The sequence below is a fragment of the Denticeps clupeoides genome, chromosome 20 (assembly GCF_900700375.1).
Source record: "Denticeps clupeoides chromosome 20, fDenClu1.1, whole genome shotgun sequence".
In the NCBI taxonomy this organism is placed as follows: Eukaryota; Metazoa; Chordata; class Actinopteri; order Clupeiformes; family Denticipitidae; genus Denticeps; species Denticeps clupeoides.
In genome coordinates, this window is record NC_041726.1 from 5,303,973 (window position 1) to 5,325,189 (window position 21,217).

At 44.7% G+C, this 21,217-nt stretch overlaps 1 protein-coding gene across 3 annotated transcripts in view; it reads right to left on the reverse strand.

The window, feature by feature from the left end:
* Window positions 1-1,108: 1,108 nt before the first annotated feature.
* The window catches only part of samd12 (sterile alpha motif domain containing 12), a 56,061-nt gene continuing 35,952 nt past the window's right edge, over window positions 1,109-21,217 (reverse strand). For all 3 annotated transcript variants that reach the window (XM_028964182.1, XM_028964180.1, XM_028964181.1), the window contains exon 5: window positions 1,109-1,986. In XM_028964182.1, the coding sequence (XP_028820015.1) occupies window positions 1,964-1,986 (23 nt within the window). In that variant the 3' untranslated portion in view covers window positions 1,109-1,963. The remainder of the gene's footprint in view (window positions 1,987-21,217) is intronic.

Genomic DNA, 21,217 nt, shown 5'->3' on the forward strand with positions numbered 1-21,217 from the left:
CCAGACTAAGAGCAACATGCTTTTAGAGTGGCAATATCCCCTTTTGACCTCTGTATACTGTGAGTGTGTGATATATATATATTCTGTCCTCATATATGATATAATCTATGTAATATCTTATATTATTGTCTGAGTAATACTTGTCAGTCTTGTATTTAAGTGTGATATGGATTTTGTGTGTCTTTGTGCAATAGTAATAAGGTGATGTTCCACAAAAGAAAGTGCAAAAGGTGTTTGAGGAAACTGCACCTTTAGATATATTCTAATAAAGAATATATCTATTAAATAACGCGTGGCTGATATGGTGCAAACCAGTGCAGGTTTCTTGTGGGATTTCAACGGGGCTTTTGGAAGGGATGACTTGCTACACTAACCCCTCGGTAAAGTATCCCTGAAGACCACCATCTCTAATCACAAACCCACCAAGCCAGATCCCTCTGGAGGGATCCTGACACCGAATCTCCAACAGGGTGTGAAATGGCAGCACGGGTTCAATTTGAACGGCCTGCTCCGGTGTTTGAACCGGGACACTGCGGTACAAGATTTGGGAGCAAAAAAAAAACACAGGGACGTGCTTCGATCTCGAACCCATTTGCTTCCAAGGCACCTTTTTAAGGCTACCCACTATCCAAAGTTTAAAAAAAAGATAGATATCGTGCACCAAGCACTCAAAAGAGAAAAAAAAACGAGTTGTTTTTTTAACCATCGCCCGCATTTTACCCGAAGTCTCGTCGGTGTTAATTGTTGTCAATGCTACACTCACGGGCCTGCCGCTCCACCGCTACTTTTGGAAACGGGGCCGTCCGCGAAAGCTTAAGACACATGTGACTGCGGGCAAGCGACGGCAGGAGGTTGCAGTTCTTTAGTGTGCTTTAGTAAGTTAACGTACGGTCTGCCATTAACAGTGAACGGCCTTTTCACATTAACAGTACACAAAGAGTAAAACAAAGGACAATGAGCAGCGGGGACTACATTTCTCCATCGGAAGGCAGTTCGAACGTCGCGTCCTTCCTGCAATTCCTGCATTTTCGGAATGCGAATGTCCATTTGTTCTTCGAGCAGCAAGATCTTCTGAGCGGCGCCTGACCTTTATCTTCAATTTATTCTCTTTTTTTTTTTTTTTTGTACAAAGGAGTCCTACTCCCGTGATGCCTGGCTTCACAGGTAAGGTGAGGACACACAAGGGGATTTTTCGGGGGTGACGGCACCCCCGGTGGAGGGGGCGAGTCCTTTGTTTAAGACACCTAGGTCTGAGTCACAGTAATGAGGTTCACTGACATTTTAGGGGCCCAAGGGGGGCTGAGAAGTAATACAAGAACCCCAAACACACAGAGACGAAACAGACGATCACCACTGAACCAAGCGAGCACGAAGATCACAGCAGACAGTCATCTGAAGGGCAAAAAAAAAAAAAAATTCAATGGAAAACATGAGTGTTCCTTTGTTTGAGGTAAAAGAAAGACGGAGATAGAAGACTAAATATTCATTGTCCTCCTTGTTACGCGACTCTGTGTTGTTGTGTGTGTATATGTGTGTAGACAGCATGCTAAGCTGCAAATGCAGACAGACGTACAGACAGACGGACAGACAGACAGACGCAAATTGGACAGGTAGGATGGGACAGTAAAGTGCTACGCCTGAAATATTCAGAGACAGGAAGGGAATGGGGTGGACTGCGTCCTCCGTCCACACAGATGAGCTCTCCTCGACTTGCCCGGGTTCTGACATCCTCGCGTGGAGTGGAGGATTGTGGGTAGTATAGCCATAGCATAGCAGTATAGCCATGTACTAAGTATAGCTATGAACTAAGTATACCACAGATAAATAAGGGGTGGGACATTGGAGGCTAAGTAGCGTAGGAGGGAGGAGGAGGCAGGGATTTGGTCTCCAGAACACAGATGTAGGTGGGGCTGCTAGGGAAGTCTGTTCGGAGCATCACATGACATCTTCAGGAGCACTTGGCTTACGGAGAACTCTCCAGAGACGCTGCAGGAAGGAACACAGAGAGAGAGAGAAAGAACCACCATTAGTGGACTGCATTTCTAACGATTTATAGAGATACTCACTTCATTTTGTGCAATGTCACAAACTTTGCTTTGAATAGACATTGAGGGGAGCCCAGCCCAGCATGATAAGGTGGCAGCCATTTTGCACCAGTTCAGTCTGAAGATACCAGCTATGAGGTGGATCATTGAGCATTCAGCATTGAGAAGGATCTTTGTAGATCCTCAGCGGATCAAAACCTCACTTTCACATTGTTTTTCCTGAAGGATTGTCCCCATCACTGTACCTGAGCCTGAGCATTGGGTTGCCGGGCAGTGGCCTGTAGGAAGGAAACGGACCCGTAATTGGAATGTTGTCAGTTTGAATCCCGATCCGGCAAGGTGCCACTGAGCAATGCACCATCCCCACACACGGCTCCCCGGGCGCCTGTCATGGCTGCCTTCTGCTCTCCAAGGATGATGGTTAAAGGAAGAGGACGCATTTCGTTGTGTCACCGTGTGTTGCGATTGCTGTGCTTCACAATGACAATCAATTAATTCACACTCACTTTCACAAACAGCAGGGATACTGCCCCCTATTGGCCACACCAATAACCAAGACAGTCCAGAAGGTCATCTGTCCAAGTACCTACAACCATATAGAAAACTAAATGTACCTATTAGTAGTATGAATCAAAAAACTTAAAAAAAGACGGCCCGAGAAATTTAGAAAGATAAAATGTCACTTGACAGGTGACAACTGCACATTAAGGATAAAAAAATATGAGCCATGGCACATAATGGGCAATGACAGTCGAGGGATGTCTAAAGTGGCATTCAGGCCTGTTCCAACAAAAAGAACCTTGCAGTCCTCACACCGTTCATGCTGGAATAACGGTGGCATCAGTCACCATTCAGCCAGGCCGCCCATATCTACCCTAAAGAAACCCTACACACATCCTGTGGAAATGTAATTGCCACGCTGCAATGTTTGCTGTGATTCAAATTGGAATGGGCTCATAGCACTTAAAATTAATTACCATGGACCACCTTCACATGCTTTCAGGGCAACACACACACACACACACACACACACACACACTAATCTCCTAAACACCTTAGTAATAAATCCTAAGAGGTCCCTGCAGAAGTGAAGCTACCTCGAGCGCAGGGACTTCGATACTGCCGACAGTGGGCAAAGCAGCTAACTAACTGTCCTACGAACCTGTAAACCACATAAAATGTCACAAATTTGATCCCCACCGACTGCGTGTCTGAGGCTTTCGACTCTGAATTGCTCCAGGGCGGACTGGATGAAATGTTTCACTTCATCACAATATTTCATGAAACAAATGATAAATAGACTATATTTAAAAATCACCAGTTAAACAATTTTGAGCAAATTCTACAGCAAATCATTGCACATTAAAACGTTGCTGACACATTTTTCACTTGGATTGTAAAGAGGAGAATGCCCAATGGATGTTGCCTCGCTTTAGTTTGTGAGTCTTGAATCCCACTGACGTACGAATCTTGTCCAAACATTTAGCCACATTAAGTAAGTGAACCTTCACACCTGTTATTTTGTTACGTTTCATTGCAAATGTTCGCCATATGAACAAAAAGAACTGGGAAAAAATTTAATTGGCAACAATGGCAAACCATTTTCATCAAAGGTTTGCAGATCGCCATCTCCACGTACAGCACAGGCCAAAGTTTGGACACCTTCTCATTCAATGTGTTTTCTTTATTTTCATGACCATTTACGTTGGTAGATTCTCACTGAAGGCATCAAAACTATGAATGAACACATGTGGAGTTTGTATTAACAAAAAGTGGAGACCTGACCTCCACAGTCACCAGACCCGAACCCAATCCAGATGGTTTGGGGTGAGCTGGACCCCAACAAGTGCTAAACACCTCTGGGAACTCCTTCAAGACTGTTGGAGAACCATTTCAGGTGACGACCTCTTGAAGCTCATCGAGAGAATGCCAAGAGTGTGTAAAGCAGTAATCAGAGCAAAGAAACTAGAATATAAAACATGTTTTCACTTATTTCACCCTTTTTTGTTAAGTACATAACTCCACATGTGTTCATTCATAGTTTTGATGCTTCAGTGAGAATCTACCAACGTAAATGGTCATGAAAATAAAGAAAACACATTGAATGAGAAGGTGTGTCCAGACTTTTGGCCTGTACTGTACGTGGAGACTCTGAAGACGGCGATCTGCCATTGTTGCCTCTGAAATTGCATTCAGTTTTTTTCCCCAGTTCTTCCCAGTATACATCTAGCAATTAAACTGAACGACAGAGACGCCAAGGTAGTTTTTATCCCTTTTCGCTGTTTGCTGACTCATTCTGAGGAAGCTCAGCTAGCTTAACTTGCGCTACGCTGACCATGCAAGTCTACGAGCTTGCAATGCACGTTGTGCGGTAGTCTATGCGGTTACTTAAGACAGTGAATACTTGGACAAAATATATGTTTAGTTATGCTATAATTTCAGCTCACGCATGGTTAAAACAACAATTAAGATATTAAGGTAGTCAACACGTTTTGCTCTCTCCTACCATGAAGTCACCCTTCTCCTCCATCCCTGAGCAGAGTTTTAATAAAACTCGGCGAATGGAATGAAGCCTTCGTGGCATCTCCCATGTCCAGATGTCTTTGACGGAGTAGAAGCCAGTGGAAACTGAGGTGCACTGTCTGCACTTTTGTACAGCGTCTATTCTATTATCGCTCTCGTTCTCTCAGACTCTTAAGCTTCCACTTAAAAAAAAAAAAGGAAAAGTGGTTATTATTACAGCGTGACGTGCCACACAATGAACGAGTGCAAAAGACTTTTCTTTCAGTCCTCTGTCTTTCTGTTTTTTTTTTGTTTTTTTTTTTCTGTGGAAAAGGGAGATGATGGATTTGACTGAACGACATCAGACGGGGAGAGGAGAGGCACTTGAACGGGTCCTCGAGGTGCTGAGACCAGAATATTCAGGCAAAGAGTGGAGCTGGGGGCTAGCCATGCATTAATATTCAACAGCATCGCTGCCACTACACTCACGCACACACACACACACACACACACACACACACACTTGTGTCTAAATCCTTGTGCGAAGCATGGTAATAAGTAGGCAAGATATGTATAACAATAATTTTTTTTCCCCCTGTAATGAAACCAGATTTATTCCTTTTTTACTTTATATAACAACATTCACAAAATTGTACATTTGTGCTATGGGCTCAATTGGTACACACTTATTATAGACGATCAATTGATTGATTATATTACACTTATTATAAACGATTGAACCCATCCACTATGAATTCTACTAAGAATGGTGCCTGTTTTGCTAAAGTAGCTCCTGCATACTTAGATGTTATCTGTCCACAAGATATTTGATGTACAAATTATTCACAAAAGGCGCAACAATACAGTATTGTACTTTAAATTCTCCATTCCTGAAAAGCTGGACATGGGAGTTTGAACTCCTACTGCACAACGAACATCACAGTATTTGTGGAAGAAAAAGAGTAAAGCACACCTTTTTCCCTCCATGTGAGTGTTAAAAATGGTCAGACCATTCTTTAAAAAAGCACCAGGGCGACACGGAACATGTCAGTGCAAAAGCCAGATGAAAAAGCGCATTCTTAATTTCCTCAACCAGGGGCAAACGCCACACGACCGACTGGAGCAGAGAGGCTGAGCGTGGATACGAATTAACTAACAAACTTCGCTCCCTTTCCTTCCTTCCATAGGTTTAAATAGGCCATGCCGTTCTTATTCCCTTCCGTGGTTCGCGCGTTTCCCTTCGCTTTTTCCTGCCCTGATTTCGCATCGACAAACAAAAGCAGGCAAGTTGCATTTTGTTCCTAAACAGAACTCCTCATCAGCATAACCCCATAAAGTAAATAAGTCTGTTTATGCCGACGGTTTGCTGAAGCTGGTCCGTTCCGACGGATTAAGGCAGCGGAGTCAGGGCTGGGTGGGGGATGAAGGAGCGCTGGCATTGCAGGATTCTCTCCTGAACATGCCACAGTCTGTGCACACTGGAAACTCTATTTCGGTCTTTCAGGGTTTGAAGCCTGTCTGTGTGTGTGTGTGTGTGTGCACTCTATTTCACCCTCTTCTTGCTCCTCTCAATGCAGCGAGTGAATAAGAAACAGGCCGGTCCTGCAAGCCCGCGACAAAGACGAATACCCGAGGTGTGGGACACACGTCACAGCGCTACAGCGCCATCATTAACCTTGTTAAAGCGAACGCTTCGGCCGTGATGAACGACCCGCCATTATGTGCTATTATATACACGCTCCAACCAAACAGGGACGTCTTATTCATCATCCACTTTTCAGTCACGACTCCTCAGCTAATCTTAAACTGATTCCAGTCATTAGATTTCACGAGGGCTGCACATAATGAACAAATAAGCAAACGTTCATAAAAATAGTAATTGCCATAAAGAGTGATGGAATTGGCTGTCTGCTAACCGTGCCTCAACCAATACAACCTACAGGGGATGAAAAAAAAAATCATTTAAATTAAATAAAAGCAGATTAAAACAAATAATTTATTAGTAGTAGTTTGGAAGTTGTGCCTTTGTGTTGACATTTTGAACCTTAAATAAAAAAAAATGCAAGAAAAGCCTATAGTTCAAACATAATGGTGGTTTAGCATTAATTACTGCAATAAACAAATTAATTTAAGTTAAGTGATTGTCACATGTGATACACAGCAGCACAGCACACGGTGCACACAGTGAAATTTGTCCTCTGCATTTAACCCATCACCCTGAGTGAGCAGTGGGCAGCCATGACAGGCGCCCGGGGAGCAGTGTGTGGGGACGGTGCTTTTGCTCAGTGGCACCTCATTGGTACCTTGGTGGCTCGGGATTCGGGGCCACTTCCTTAACCGCTAGGCCACCACTGCCCCAATGCATCACACGTGCAAAGAGCAGCATTGCCAGATATGCGATTGTTTCAGCCCCCGACTCTCCTGCTGACAACTTAATTGACTAAAAAATTCATTCGCTTCTTCAATACAGATTCTCTATAAGCAATTGTTAATCTAACTGTGTAAATGTAGCACTAGCGACGGAAGTAGCCTGGAATACCGCAAAGAAGGATCCCAACGTGGCCGGAGGAGATGCAGAGAACCGGGAGGAGCCGGCAGGGAGATGAAGGGAGCGCCGTATTCCCTGATGTGGCTGCGCTGGCAGTTCTCGGCTCTGGCTCTCTGGATTACTGCATTTGCACTTCGTCTTAAAAATAGCGGCACGATAACTTATTTAGCCCGAGCGCGTCATCGCTGCATTGTGCTTCGCTCTGGGAGAACAACTACTTCTGTCTACCCCAATAATGCTGTCCGGTTCAACCAAGCAACCGCAGACGAAAGAATATTCTCCAGCGTTCGCCTCACAGCCTACAGGATAATGATATAAAACCTCGCAATATTATAATACCATTGTGAAAAAGTGCTTTTTCCTCCTTTTCCCATCCATACTGTCTCCTCTCTAATATGCTGTAAGAAACCTGTCAAAAAAAATGATGATCCCTACAAAGATGAAAATGTACCTTACATTTCCAGTGGTCTTTAATAAAAGGCAAGAAGAACCCTCGGCGGGTGTCATGAAGATGTCGGGAATTCACATCGGCAGATGATCTAGGTTATCACCTCGGTGCCTGGCCTCATTAGGACTATTTTTCCCGGGCGAAACGGAGCTCCCAAAAGAGCTCGGAAAGTGTGACTGCTCAACAGTTTCCCGCTCGCAGCCATGCATGTTGGATGGGAAATGAGACCCGGGACCACGGTCGCAACGGTTGGACTCAGCATTTTGTCTCACCGACCTTCAGCGCATGTGGACGCTGACCTTACACTGCAGGGAGACGCCATTCATCAAAGAGTGACAGGTTCCACCTGTATGAGCTTGTAAAGTGGTTCAAGGAATGTCACGACTTGTTTGCTAATTCCTGCTGGGGGTTTCCTCGACATCGCACACATTGTCACAATCGGAATTCTTACAATTGTGCTGGCCTCAAGTCCTACAGGTCACTACAGGTTCAACCATAATCACTCAATCAGTCCTGAAGACTTGAAATGTCCGTTAAAGTGACATGAGGGTTGGAAGACTGGTCAGTTACCATGTAGAAGGCTGGAGACCCCTGTGCTTGTCCATTCCCTTCCAGGATATACAGTATGTAAGAGATTGTGATACAGTTGGGACAGCACCATTATTTGGAGTGTTAAAGTAATGAGCAAGTATGCTTTGGGCGAATGGACTCCAGTCTGGAAAGTTCCACAGTTGCCCAAAGTCTTTCTGAAGCCTACAGATTTAACAAGAAGTGAACTTTTGCTCAAAAGGGACGGGTGGCAGTAAAGGTAGGTAGGATGTGTTAGGGCAGGACCAGAGGGGTGTCGAAAAGCTCTGACCTTTGTTAACCTTTGACCCTGTGGCACCACTCTCACGTCAGATCAGTCTGATTGCCTCCGGTGGCCTTTTCCAGGTCCGCCCCATCATCTTTGTATGAACAGGCGCTTAGACTGAGCATCAGGATCTAAAAGCGGTGAACCCGTGGTGGCTGCTCTCCTCGCCTTCTTCGGCAAGGAAGCAACCCGAAATGCTTAAGAGCTTTAAGAAAGAAATCCGAGTGGGCGGATATTCAATAGGCTGCAACGCAATCACATTAGCAATCGGGATCACTGGAGTCAGATTGCCTAAACTGTAGAAGCACATTGTTCTTTTTTTTTTATGCTGCCCTATTGTTAAGAAAAGCCCAGGATAAATTAATTCTACAGCCCTGTAATTAAATCAGAAATCAATTCAACAAACAATTAGCCTGGCAGCGGCGAGTTTGCTTATGCGTTGCATGTGGGTGTTGGGAGTGGGACTGACTCATTTTGGTTCATTACAATTTTTTTTTTTTTTTCCCTCAGCCCGTTTGTTTTTCAGGCTCTAGGAACCACAAGAGAGGGCAAGTCTGGGCTTAATTACCAAATTCTTGGGTGCTTTTTTGGAAGCAAATGGCAGCTCTAGAATTACAGCGAAGACAAAAAAAAAAAAAACAGGCTGCTTACAAATCTCTTGTTTCCTTGCTAAAAGGTCAGACCAGGCGAGCATCTCTGGTCATCCTCTCAATATGTGGAAAAATTCTTGCAAATTCGAGATGTCTGAAAAACGTAATGAGTGGTCCAAAAAAGGAGGCTGAGGTGTAATGTGGTGTACACGCCATGCTGCGATTCACCCAAATAGCTCCTCGAAAAAAAGCAGCAAGTGCAGCAAGTACTGCTGATACAGGGGGGAAAATCTGTCAGCTATGTAGGTCACACAGGAGGAAAGCATCCACCAAGTTAACAAATGATAAATATTAATAATAGGAATGCATTTCCTCTCCGCTGGGGAATGAATGTCACACAGAACATTCTTTCGGTCATGACCAGAGGAGCCAAACAGGAGATTTGTCTGGAGGGGAGCTCAAAAATGACAAAAAAAAATCTATTTCGTCCATTATGCAGATATTTCCAGGTTTGACCTTTTAATTGTGTGATCCCAGAGGTATGCAATGACATTATGTACTCAGTAATGCAGAATGTGTGAATATACGAGGTGGGTATGAATCCCCTGGACTAAGATCTGCACGAATGATGAGTAATTGGCTTCCAACAGCCTATTCCGGTAATATGTGTGACTTGTTTCAAACGCCCACTCCGCACTGACAAACCGCGAGCGGGAGAAATCTGGACCCTTTTATTTCTGGTCGAAATCAGTGCTTTGGTGCTATGGATGGAAATATAGAAGAGTGAAAACACAGGAAAAAGGCTATTTTTTCAGTGGGCGGAGCGGATAAATTATATACTGCGGATAAATTGTATACTGCTGCCGGCCAGCAGGGGCACTAGACAAGATTATTTTTATTAGAACTTTTTAGAAAGTTTTTTTTTTTTTTTACACAGCTGACAACATGGACAGAATGATGTCCATAAGGTAAGGTGACCCCACCTCTTCTACGCACAGCCCCTCACATGCAAGCACAATGGTGGGCTGTAGCAGACTTTCAGGAAACTGTACATCTGCCAGAGAGGGAGAGCAAGGGAGAAGAGAACCAGACAGCGAGCACAATTCACACGAGGAAGCGCTCCTTTTATCATCTGAAATTGAATCACATTCTGCCCCGCTCCCCGACTCCCTCGCTTCCCTTCTCTGGGTATACGAGGGCCCAACAAGAAGCCACTGAGGCAATGACACAATTGCAAATCAATTTTCTACTTAAGTACCTATGATAATCACTTTCTTTCCAGAGGAAATGGGACTCGTTCCTGTTATTTAAATTCTATTAGGAGGGAAAACAAACACGAGCGGATTACATACTGGATTTTAATTCAGTTCAAACTAAAACATAATCTATGAAATAGGAGGGGGTTAAAAAGTCGACTCTGCATCTCAGCCCTTATTATACACATCGGCACGGCCGCGTGGCTGAAAAAACAGGAAGCGTGCTGCACAGTTGAGAACGATCTGCATTGTCTTTAGCCTTGTTTGCTGACTTCATGAGACTGACGCTGATTAATATCATATCTACCGACCCTTAACACTAATGCGTTGATTAAATTCATGTGCTGTCTTTGGCATTCACGTCCCAACCGCAAGAACAATAAAACAACAACGAGCTTAATGTACAGTGTACAGTGTCGAGTTTATGAGTGGAGGAGAAATATTTATAACCCCCGGACAAAATGCGCTGCCAAAACACATCTATCTAAAACCATTTCCTTAGCATTAAAAATGGAAATGTTTTCAGTGACTGCAAACTAATTACCATGAATTGCAGTGGGTTTCCAATGGCATAGACTGGATTCCAATACATAATTACCACCACCACCCTCTTCAGCAGAATCAAATGCCAAAACAGAATTCCAGCCCATCAATGTCGCATTTTTTTTGTCACTATGGTTACAAATCATTGGTTCCTTCTCATGAAACCGCTGCCTTATAAATATATTCATTACAAGACTAATAAGCATATTGTTAACCACTTATAACCCATGCATGATTCAGGGCGATGAATGGAGAAACTCAGGGTTAAGTGTCTTGCTCAGGGACACAATGGTAGGAAGTGGGCTTTGAACCTGGGACTTTGTGATAAACTGGTTCATAGGCGAGTGTCTAACCCATTAGGCTACTACCATCCCCCATCAATCCATCCAACCTCCTAATCCAACCTCTGAAAGCCAGAACCTCAATGATGTCCTGAAACGGTGTCACAAAATATTGTTAATTTTTACCCAGGCCTTTTAGAATGAATTAATGAAAGAACCTCCAAATGAGAGAACGTGCTTATTGATACAGTGAATCCCAGCAAAGATCCCAATTTCAGAAATATTTGCATATGAAAGTGAAAGTGACTGGCAGGCGCCCGGGGAGCAGTGTGTGGGGACAGTGCTTTGCTCAGTGGCACCCCAGTGGCACCTTGGTGTCACTGGCAACCTTCTGATTATGGGGCTGCTTCCTTAACCGCTAGGCCACCACTGCTAGGCCACCACTGCTTTTATGTCCTTCATTGGCCAAAGACTATTACTCCAGATGCCTAGAAAGCTATAGTGCAGCTCAGGGACTAATCATAAAGCATCAGCCTAAACAGGCTCGGGCCCAGCGTTCCTGCCGGAGCCAAATGCTTCTGAATCAACAGGGAAGGCGTCAGTCTGCTGGATGCCAACCTCAGCGCTGGCACAGGCTGCACCTCCAACAGTCCACAGCCTTGGCTGTGCCCACACAACACCTGGCGCGCAATATCGCCCATCACCAGACTGGCACGGCGAACGAAGCCAGTTGAAACCCTCGTCGCATGAGTCGAAAACCGGGCTCCGACGTTGAGGTCGTCCGCTGACGTCAAGACCCACTCACGAGTGTATCCATTGCACGGGTCCTCAGCCGTTTACTTAACACCGGCGCTCGGATTGTACGGTGGAAAAAAACCCCCAAAAAAACAGAGGAGACGATTAAATTTGTCAAGGAGGAGAGACGTGTGGAAATACCCCGCGGCAGGGAATTTCATTCTTCGTTAGGAGTTTGGCGGCATTGATCGCCGGGACTCGGGTATCGCCGTATTTATTCCGAGAAAATGGAGACGCGTAGAGAAAGAAGGGGGGAAAAAAAGAATCGCCTTGACGGCTAAGCAATACTGACACTGGCAGCACATGCCTTTATTTGGTGGACTGACAAAGCCTTCGATGGCGAGGAGTGATTGGCGGAGGGTGGGCTTTAATTTACAGAGGAGAGCGATGGGGCGGGCGGGGCGCAAGTGCCGTTGACAAGGCAGTAAAAAGGAAAAGGGGGGGAGGGAAGGACGTTGTAGAGGAGATATATTGTCCGTGTCTCCCTTTATCTGCAGAAGGGCCTCGTATCGACAGGGGGACTTGGGCTTGGATGGCGGCCGCTGACAGTCCCACTTTGTCGTCACTGCGGTCCGGGGCTGGGGTAATTGCCGCCACGGCCGGAGATCTTAATCGAGGTGGCGTGCAGTTCACAAGCCGGCATAGTCCACCATGTCCTGGACCACGTGATGAAGATCGAGTTTCACCTCGAAGGTTCCAATCCAATAAACCGCAAGATTAACTTTATAGTCTCAGGGAGGGGAGCGCTCGAACATCCTCAGGCGGTTGAAAGACGAACGCAGGACTACCAGAAGTTCGAGGCATGTGAGCTTTACCAGGCAACCCCCACCCCTCCCAGCCCCTGCCAAAAAAAAAGGCAAATTCCAGCTTGGAACAATGGGGAGTGATGCACATTGTGCAATTCTCCACGGGCCGCCATGTTTTTTGACCCAGGACCAAAATCATCTTGACAAGCTGCCATTCAACATCAACTTCAATGCATGGCAGAGAAGAACAAGAGACCTACCAAAAATCATGATAAACAACACTGATGAACATGACTGTAATTATAGTGTAAGTGAATAGTGGCTCCTTAGGAATTATGGGCACTGGCATTGCAAGCAAATCAGTGACGAAAGAGTTTCTGCTGAATTATTGTTCTCATTGGTGACTAAGAAACCCTGAAAGAGCTACATTCATAAAAATTGCAGATGAAATTGGGCTCGTGGTGCAGAGGTGTGTTCAAACTGAGCCTTTATGAGGTAGAACAGAAATGAAAGTGGGATGAAAGGACCTCTGTTTCTTCAGGGGGTCTATCTTGGTAATTTTGCTTCCACCCTAATTCAATCCCAAAGCTCTGGCTCTCATTATGGAAGCAATACTGATTTTTTTCTGGAATTAAAAGGGTTTAATTCAATCATCACATGTGTAGAGTGAAATTAGAAACTGTTACGATGCAGAAAATTGATCCATGTTTTTTATATATATATATATTTTTGTTTGTCTTCCATCGAAAGAGGATGGAGCGAGGACACAGATTTCCCATAGCGCATATCAATTTCCAAATTCATATTCCGCTGCACAATCGAGACTGATAACACCTCTCAAGACAAATATTCATATCGGCTCCAAACATCTGATTAGAGAAATCACCCACATTGCCAATCATGTTTCTCCCCCCTTGGCTCTGTCAGCGATTCTATCCTCAAAAAAAAAAGAAGAAGGCGGCAGTAGAAAACCAGGAGTTGAAGACGAAGGCGCAATGGCAAGTGTGTGATTTGTATTCTGCAAGTCCCCACACAAGGAGGAGGCTAATGGGGGTTAACAGGCCTTCCCTTCGATCTCCCCGAGCTGTTCGTTCTCCGAAAGCCAAGAACTTCGCCCCCCCCTCCCCTTCCTCTGCGAACCTCCTCTTCCTTTTCACCGAGGGGGAGCTTGCGCAAACATTTATAATTAACGCCGCATCAGGATCATGTCCATCACACTCTGTTCACCCCCGTCCTGGCTTTTAATTGCCTCTTCCAGAGGGCCGATGAAAGGATCTCCTAATTCAAGCCCAGCACCTGATCTCTCTCTCTCTCTCGCTCTGCTAGCGCACGCAGTCCGTTCCCTCCTCCCTTTTTTATTCGCTTTCTCCATCTGTGGCCCCAGCCCACCACATCTCGCACCCTTCTTTCTATTCTTCTCCAGCTTTTCCTCCATCCCCTCGTAATTAGCCAATCCCTTCCGCTTCTGCGTACTTCCCCTGTGTCAGGGAGGCGGGGCCGCCAGAGTAAATATTAGCCCGGCCTCCGCATGCCGCACCCTCGCGGCGGTCACGGTGAATATTTCACGTCTCTTCGCTTGCCACAATTACCGGGCCGGGCGCGAGCAGAGCTGATGTTTAGCATGCGCCTGGCCTTCAAACGCAGCTCTCACGGCTGGATGCCGGAAAAGGCAAAGGGCGCACATCTGAGACGGCAGACTTCAGGACGTCCCCGGCCCATAAGGAGTGGAAGTGTGTAGAGACTCTACCAGCAGGATGGACGCCAGTCTTCCGAAAGGCCTACCCATCTTTTGATGGTGGTGGATGATGATGCTGATGTTGCTCGAAAAATCTCCCGTAGGTGCTGAGATGCAGGAGAACAAGCGGCACGCTTAGCGCAGCGCCGGTTGCCACGTTTCAAATAGGGCCCAGTGTTTTTTTTTTTTTTGTAATTATCTGTTGAATATCTTTTAGATGAGCCAAAGCCTTAAGAGTGTCTGATATGATTCCCCGAGGGCTTATTTCAGCTTACATATTTGGATATCTGATATCTTGCTTTTCTTTTTAAATGTTGCAACAGCCCCCCAAAAATTGATCAGAGAGATGATATTGATTTCCTGTCTGCATTTGATCATCAGCATGCCATACTAGATACAACTGGTGTTTTAAAAGGGTCTTTGATGATCACTCCTTTATCAAGAAGAGGGGAAAACTGTGCGGAGTGAATGAGAAGCTCCAAAAGAGCCAAAATGAATAATTCTGCTTTAATGATGGCATGGGAACATAATTACTGTGAGACCACTTCTCCCTTTTTCATACCTGAGAATATCTTGGACATCAAAGCTGTTGTTTTTCTTCAAGGTTCAAAGAGCCTTGTTAATTTGCTTTATGAAAATGCAAGCAAACGACCTCGGGAGGGTCTGAAAGCAAGTAAGAGGGGTCCGCTGTCGACGGACGGACGGCACTACTGAGAAAGCAAACAGCACTGTCAAGGCGTCTCGGAGCTTTGGATGACAAAAGGGGGGTGCTGGGGGTGCTGCAAGGACATAAAAGCAGCTATTAAAGCCCGCGCCACTTCACTACTCCGACCGATTCTCCTCGCCGCGGCTGCAGCCAAAGCTGAATCACTTACTTATCTTATCTTAAAAGCAGAGGAGTCTGTGGGGCTGACCTGAGGTGCATTAGTGATGTCGGCTCGCCATTGTCTGCCTGACGGAGGCCGGCCGGCTCTTCCCAAATGCATCAAGAAAGCCTTGGCCGCCAAATGATTGCAGCCCCTTAAACCACTATGTCCTTTAAACCATACACAGTACCTCTGATCCCAGCATTTTTCTGTTACGGGAACGGTTACCATGTGAAAATACTGAAATCTACATGCAGCAATTTGGCTTAAATGTGTATCGTATCATGTACGGAAAATACAGTAGAAATAACTACGTTCAGGTTAACGGTACTTTTCACCATCACCTCGAATCTCAAATTTGCCTTGTCAACACCAGAATTAGTGAGAACTTCAATCGCTTACTTGCACGATACTTTGTGATTGAATTATGTTGTTATCTATTAGCCCGACACGGGCAACTTTTGTTGAAAGTTTCTCAATAAGCAGAGGCTTCTTTGTTAGAAAATGAAATTATAAAGCATTTTTGTGTTCTGTGGATATTCTTGGTAACGAAATGTGGTTGCAGGATGTAAGTATTTTTTTCTCAAAAAAAAAAAAAAAGAAGCTCCAAACAGTTCTGTATGTACTACACAAACGTCCCTTCATGTGACAATGGAAGCATTTTAAGTTTTTGATTCCCCATCATACAATACAACGGTTTTATAATAACAAATGAATATGAAAAAATGTTCTTTTGCAAGCAAAGGAGACATGGATCTTTGAGTGCAACAGCTGTTCCCACACGTCATGTATGTTTAATGCATGTTTGTATCTACAAAATGAGTATAGAGTCGGTCTATGAGATTTCATTTAATAAATACATATTTAAAAATGCATATTTATGTTAAAAGCAGTGGATGGTTCCTCCATTACCAGCTGTGTGATGATATCTACCGCATGACATTTGGAATGTCTGCAAAAGCTGCGTCTTTCTATATACCACCAGAAGCACCTGACTAAGGTGGGCACCTTGAGGTCTATTAAAGTTCAAGTAAAATACCACAGGGCCAACTTTCCATTTAAAAGTAGTACTTTGCTTAAAAATGTAATTTATAAAGGAGTTGGCGGGGAAACGAAATAAATTGCTCTCAATTTTGCAGTTTCACATAACAAACCATTTAGAATATTCAAATATATATATAAAAAAAAAAAACAACTAAAGCAGGAACGTCTTCATTTTCCTTTTCTGGTGAAAATGACTCATGTCCCGACTGTGCAGAGTCTGCTGGCATTCAGCAGGGCTCTCGATTGTTGCTCTACTGTCTGGCCGGTTTTATATTCAATAAGACTGTATTAATGCCATTCTTGCTTCCTTTTATATGAGACCTGCCATCGTTTGACAGCCGGCACCTCGGCAGAAATGGCCAGGGATCTGGGCTCTGCGCCTTTGTCAGATATATTGTAATTGTTAGGAGGGGGCAGGGTAGCAAGGCCTTCTGGAGAGGATATTACTTTCTATTTATTTCCCTGGAGTGAGTCCTGCACTTTTAGTTTGGGCCTCTAGTAAGGCTGAGGATGCCGGGGATCCGGATAAAAAAGCTCCCACGCACCTGTGCATGTGTGCATCTTCATGCATTCAGTTTAGTTGACCAAGTTATATAACATCCAACATCAAACCAATTTTCAGTGCCTGACTTTTTTATTACATTGCACTGGTGAAGCAAATTAAACAATTAATCAATGGCTTAAAAAGAGCAAATCAATAAAAATTAATAAGTGACATTTCGGTACAGGCTATATGCAGGAAGGAGGCATTTTTCAAGTAGTTACATCAATAACACACATTTAAATTACATTGAATGCCTCATTGATTTTCAGATTGCAAAACTTAGATTGCAATAACTTTTATCGACTACAATATCTATACAGAATTCGGCTCAAGCAGGTAAACTGACTTAATAAACCTTGCCTGTGGGTTAGTCAAAGTAATAACAGTAGAAAAACTCACACACACACACACGTTCATACGCATCCTCTTGAAAGGAATAGTTTCCACTCTTCGGCAGAACTCTACAGATCTGCAATATCTCATCAGTTGTGACAACAGCTTCCTAAACTGGTACACACACACACACACACACACACACACACACACACACACACACACACACAACAGTGTCTGCATCCCATTGACCCTCCTGAAAACTTAACCAAACACCGAGATCACTGGTCAACAGACCCGTCAAAAGAGACCCGTCAAAAGAACCGGTGTTGAATAATTAACACACACTTATACTACAGAAAACTATACAGCAGCAGAACAGTGGAGACACAAAGTGCTCACAAGCTCTTCAAAAGAGACGGGATTAAGAGAGAAAGATTTTGTTTGGGAGAGGGTGTGGGAACTGGAATTTTCTTTTTAATGTGAGTGTGATAATATTTTGTTATTAGCATGCATTGAGAAAAAAATATATTTCAGACATAAGAACAGATTCATTTTTTAGAATTCTTCCTCATCATTGGTGAGTCAGAGAGAATCCTCGACATAAAACCGAACCTATTTCTTATTTAAATATATTCACTTTGGATTTGACCAATAAAACCCTGTGGCCGAGAAGACCTCTGCGATGATATTTGACTCTCAAGACGACAAAGGAACATTTGACATTGTCACCGTAGCAAATATGCGAAAGTCCTCCTGCCCCCAGACGCATCTCTCAACGACCGTCACCTACTCTTAAATTCAGAAAAATCGCTGCCAAAACGCATCTTAGCGACAGAACAGCTAATTAAGATAAGCTAAGCAAATCTGCCTGACGTTAGCCTAAAACCAAAGCAGCGAGTTCACTCGTGCACCAAGTTGACGGGGTGGAAAGGAAGCATGATCAGATAGCGCCGCGCCACCCCGATAAACATACAGTGACAGCTGAAGGGCGCAGATCTGAACTTGATGTACGTAATGAAGACCCTGATGTTTCAGATTTTCTGCTGCCAGTTATATTCACTCACTCACATTCCATCACCCCATTATTCTTGAAGCAGGGTCATGGCTGCTGGAGCCCAACCCGGACCCAGGGCCTACACACACACACACACACACACCCATTAAACTTTATATATTGAAAGAATTTTTGTGTTTATGTGTATGAGTGAAGTGTCAGCATTACATCCACTGCCTGTTGTTAGAATTTACAGTATTCGTATAGAACTATTTGCTTATATTTGACACACGTCACCACAAATGGAAGCATTTGTGCACGGAATAGCCTTTTATTAGGAAAAATTTCAAAGGGATGGTGAGTCACTGCAATTCGAAAAAAAGGGAGAAATAGAAAGGCATCGAACTGCCTGCCACTGAGATGGAATCACCCCGCTGATCAAAGCAGACAGGGCTTCACACAAAAGGGCTTTCCTTAGCTTTAGTGGAGGCGTGTAACGCATGCGACGCCGCTCTTACAGACAGAGCAAAATTCGGGACTGATGCCTTTTTTATGCATCGCGTCTAATCCAGAAGATAGTCAACACATCAGCAAGCTACGATGGACGTAGATGTGATCGAAGAGAAGTTTTAATGATGACCATTGTCATATGAGGAAACACCACTAGGTGGTGATTTAGTGTAAAAGACCTACAGCGCAGGTTTTATTTTGCCCTGTTGTGGTCCAGACAACATTAACTTACGCTTAACTGCAATAATTATTCATTATTTTGTTATAGAGATACAACCAGGGCTGAAAGATGAAACGGAATCCCTAACACTTTGTTTTGCCTGTGGTGTTCAGAGAAAAACTATTTAATTAAATAAACAAAAAAGAAATTGCATGCAATTAACACATCTGCATTCTGTTTAGTGCCTGTGTGCGGTCTGACCTGCCACAACAATGCAATACAAATTGCCGGTGACAAGCCCTACATAAAGATGGAGACGGACAGTGAGCTGTGGGGCCAATTCAGATGAGAATAGTATTTAATCGTGAATAATTCATCGACTTTTTTCCCAATTGATTTTGTGTTGAAAAAAAAAAAGACTAGAGCCTAACCCAGCAAAACCCCTATATGCATAAATAAACAGAAGCCTTCTCCAAAAAGCACGTATTCACCGAGGCTCAGGGCTGCATGTCATACATATTCTTTACATTCCGACTGCTCCCCGACCGAAACGTAAGAGCAGAGGAGTAAATTTACCGGAAGCCCTACCTCTCACACGCGAAGTAATTACGTGGATAATCAGTAAATAACGCAGAATGATATTTCTTCATTTTGCCAGTGTAATTGAATTAGTGGGGATCTCCGCTGACCTGCCGCAGCCGGGAGAGAAGGCGGGGAGATGGAGAGGGCATCTGGGTCGGTCCGTGATGTCAGTGGCGGAGCCGTTAGATTAGATTTGTCACGCTGCGAGAAACGCCCGCGGTGTCCCTCGTTGCAATTACTGGCCGCTCGCTCTCCTTAATTAAGAGGGAAACAACGGCGTGACGTGCCGCGCGATGCACCGGACGTGCCCCGAAAGCCCCACTCGTGTACGCTGACCACGGCAGTAATTAAGTGGAAAATGGCTGCAATAACCACGGTGCGGCGGCCTCCGTACTTCATCACACGGAACGACAGTACATTAAGGCAGCTCTGAAAGCCGCAGTCTTCAGGCGATGCAGCTGGATGGACCACAGGAGCTTCTGCTGACTGTCCATTCAGGGTTATTGGACAGTTTAGTAGAGCTATCTGAGAGTTCAGTCGAGTTATTAGAGAGTTTAGTTGGGCAGAAGTGGTTTAGCGCGTATGGAAATGGGCCCGTAATTGGAAGGTTGCCGGTTTGAATCCCGAACCACCAAGGTGCCACTGAGCAAAGCACCGTCCCCACACACTGCTTGCCTTTCATGGCTGCCCACTGCTCGCTAAGGGTGATGCGTTAAATGCGGAGGACACGTTTTGTTGTGTAACCGTATGCTGTGCTGGAGTGTTTCAAAATGACAATCACTTCACTTTCAAACCCACAACCATGTTGACTGGATGCCCTGACAAAACACGAGGCCTGTCTGAACACCAGAAGTGAATGCTTCTGAGCAGCCCATCTCTGATCCATGCTTCTGATTGGGATGGGTTTTGTAGACCACGGAGACTGTGATATAACAGCAAGCTTCTCCAGGGTGATGATCATAGGTGCCAGTCTACTTGAACATGTTCCTGTCTGAGACTGTGCCACGGCACAGACTGAAGAGTAAAAAGGAGAGCATGGGCTGCACTTATCTTAACTCCGAAGATCTGGGTCTGGGTCACTCGCCAAAATAAACTCTGGGCCACCGCGCATTTCTTGCACAAAGTACCGCATCTGCTCCGCTTTGTCATACTGCCATCATTTCCTCTTGCAGACAAATAAGTGAAGTGAAAGTGAAGTGATTGTCACATGTGATACACAGCAGCACAGCACACGGTGCACACAGTGAAATTTGTCCTCTGCATTTAACCCATCACCCTGAGTGAGCAGTGGGCAGCCATGACAGGCGCCCGGGGAGCAGTGTGTGGGGACGGTGCTTTGCTCGGTGGCACCTCAGTGGCAACCTTCTGATTACGGGGCCGCTTCCTTAACCGCTAGGCCACCACTGGCCCCCACTGCAGCCACACCAAGGTTTCGCATGCCATCTAAAGCATCCAATAAAAGCCCGACAGGCCCGGTGGAGCTGGATGAAGAAAACACCTTAACCACAACACAGTAAATCACCTTAACATTTTCACTTTCACCGATCAACCCCTGATTAAAGTTTAATATTTCACCATGAATGCAATGAAGCATTGATAGCAATTTCAAATTCCCGACAAACTCTTACGAAAATCAATACCAACAGCGACGATCTATTTCCCTTCACACAAAATGGTGAAGGAGGCTCCATTAGGAAAAATAAATGGAAAAAGAAAGGAAGAAAAAAAAAAATCACACTCAGTGTGATTCACTGAGATAATAAACTCCTGGGCATAGTGGTCTGATGTACAGAAATTATGATCTGCAACAATAAAGCGGTAGATACCTGCAGAAAGCAA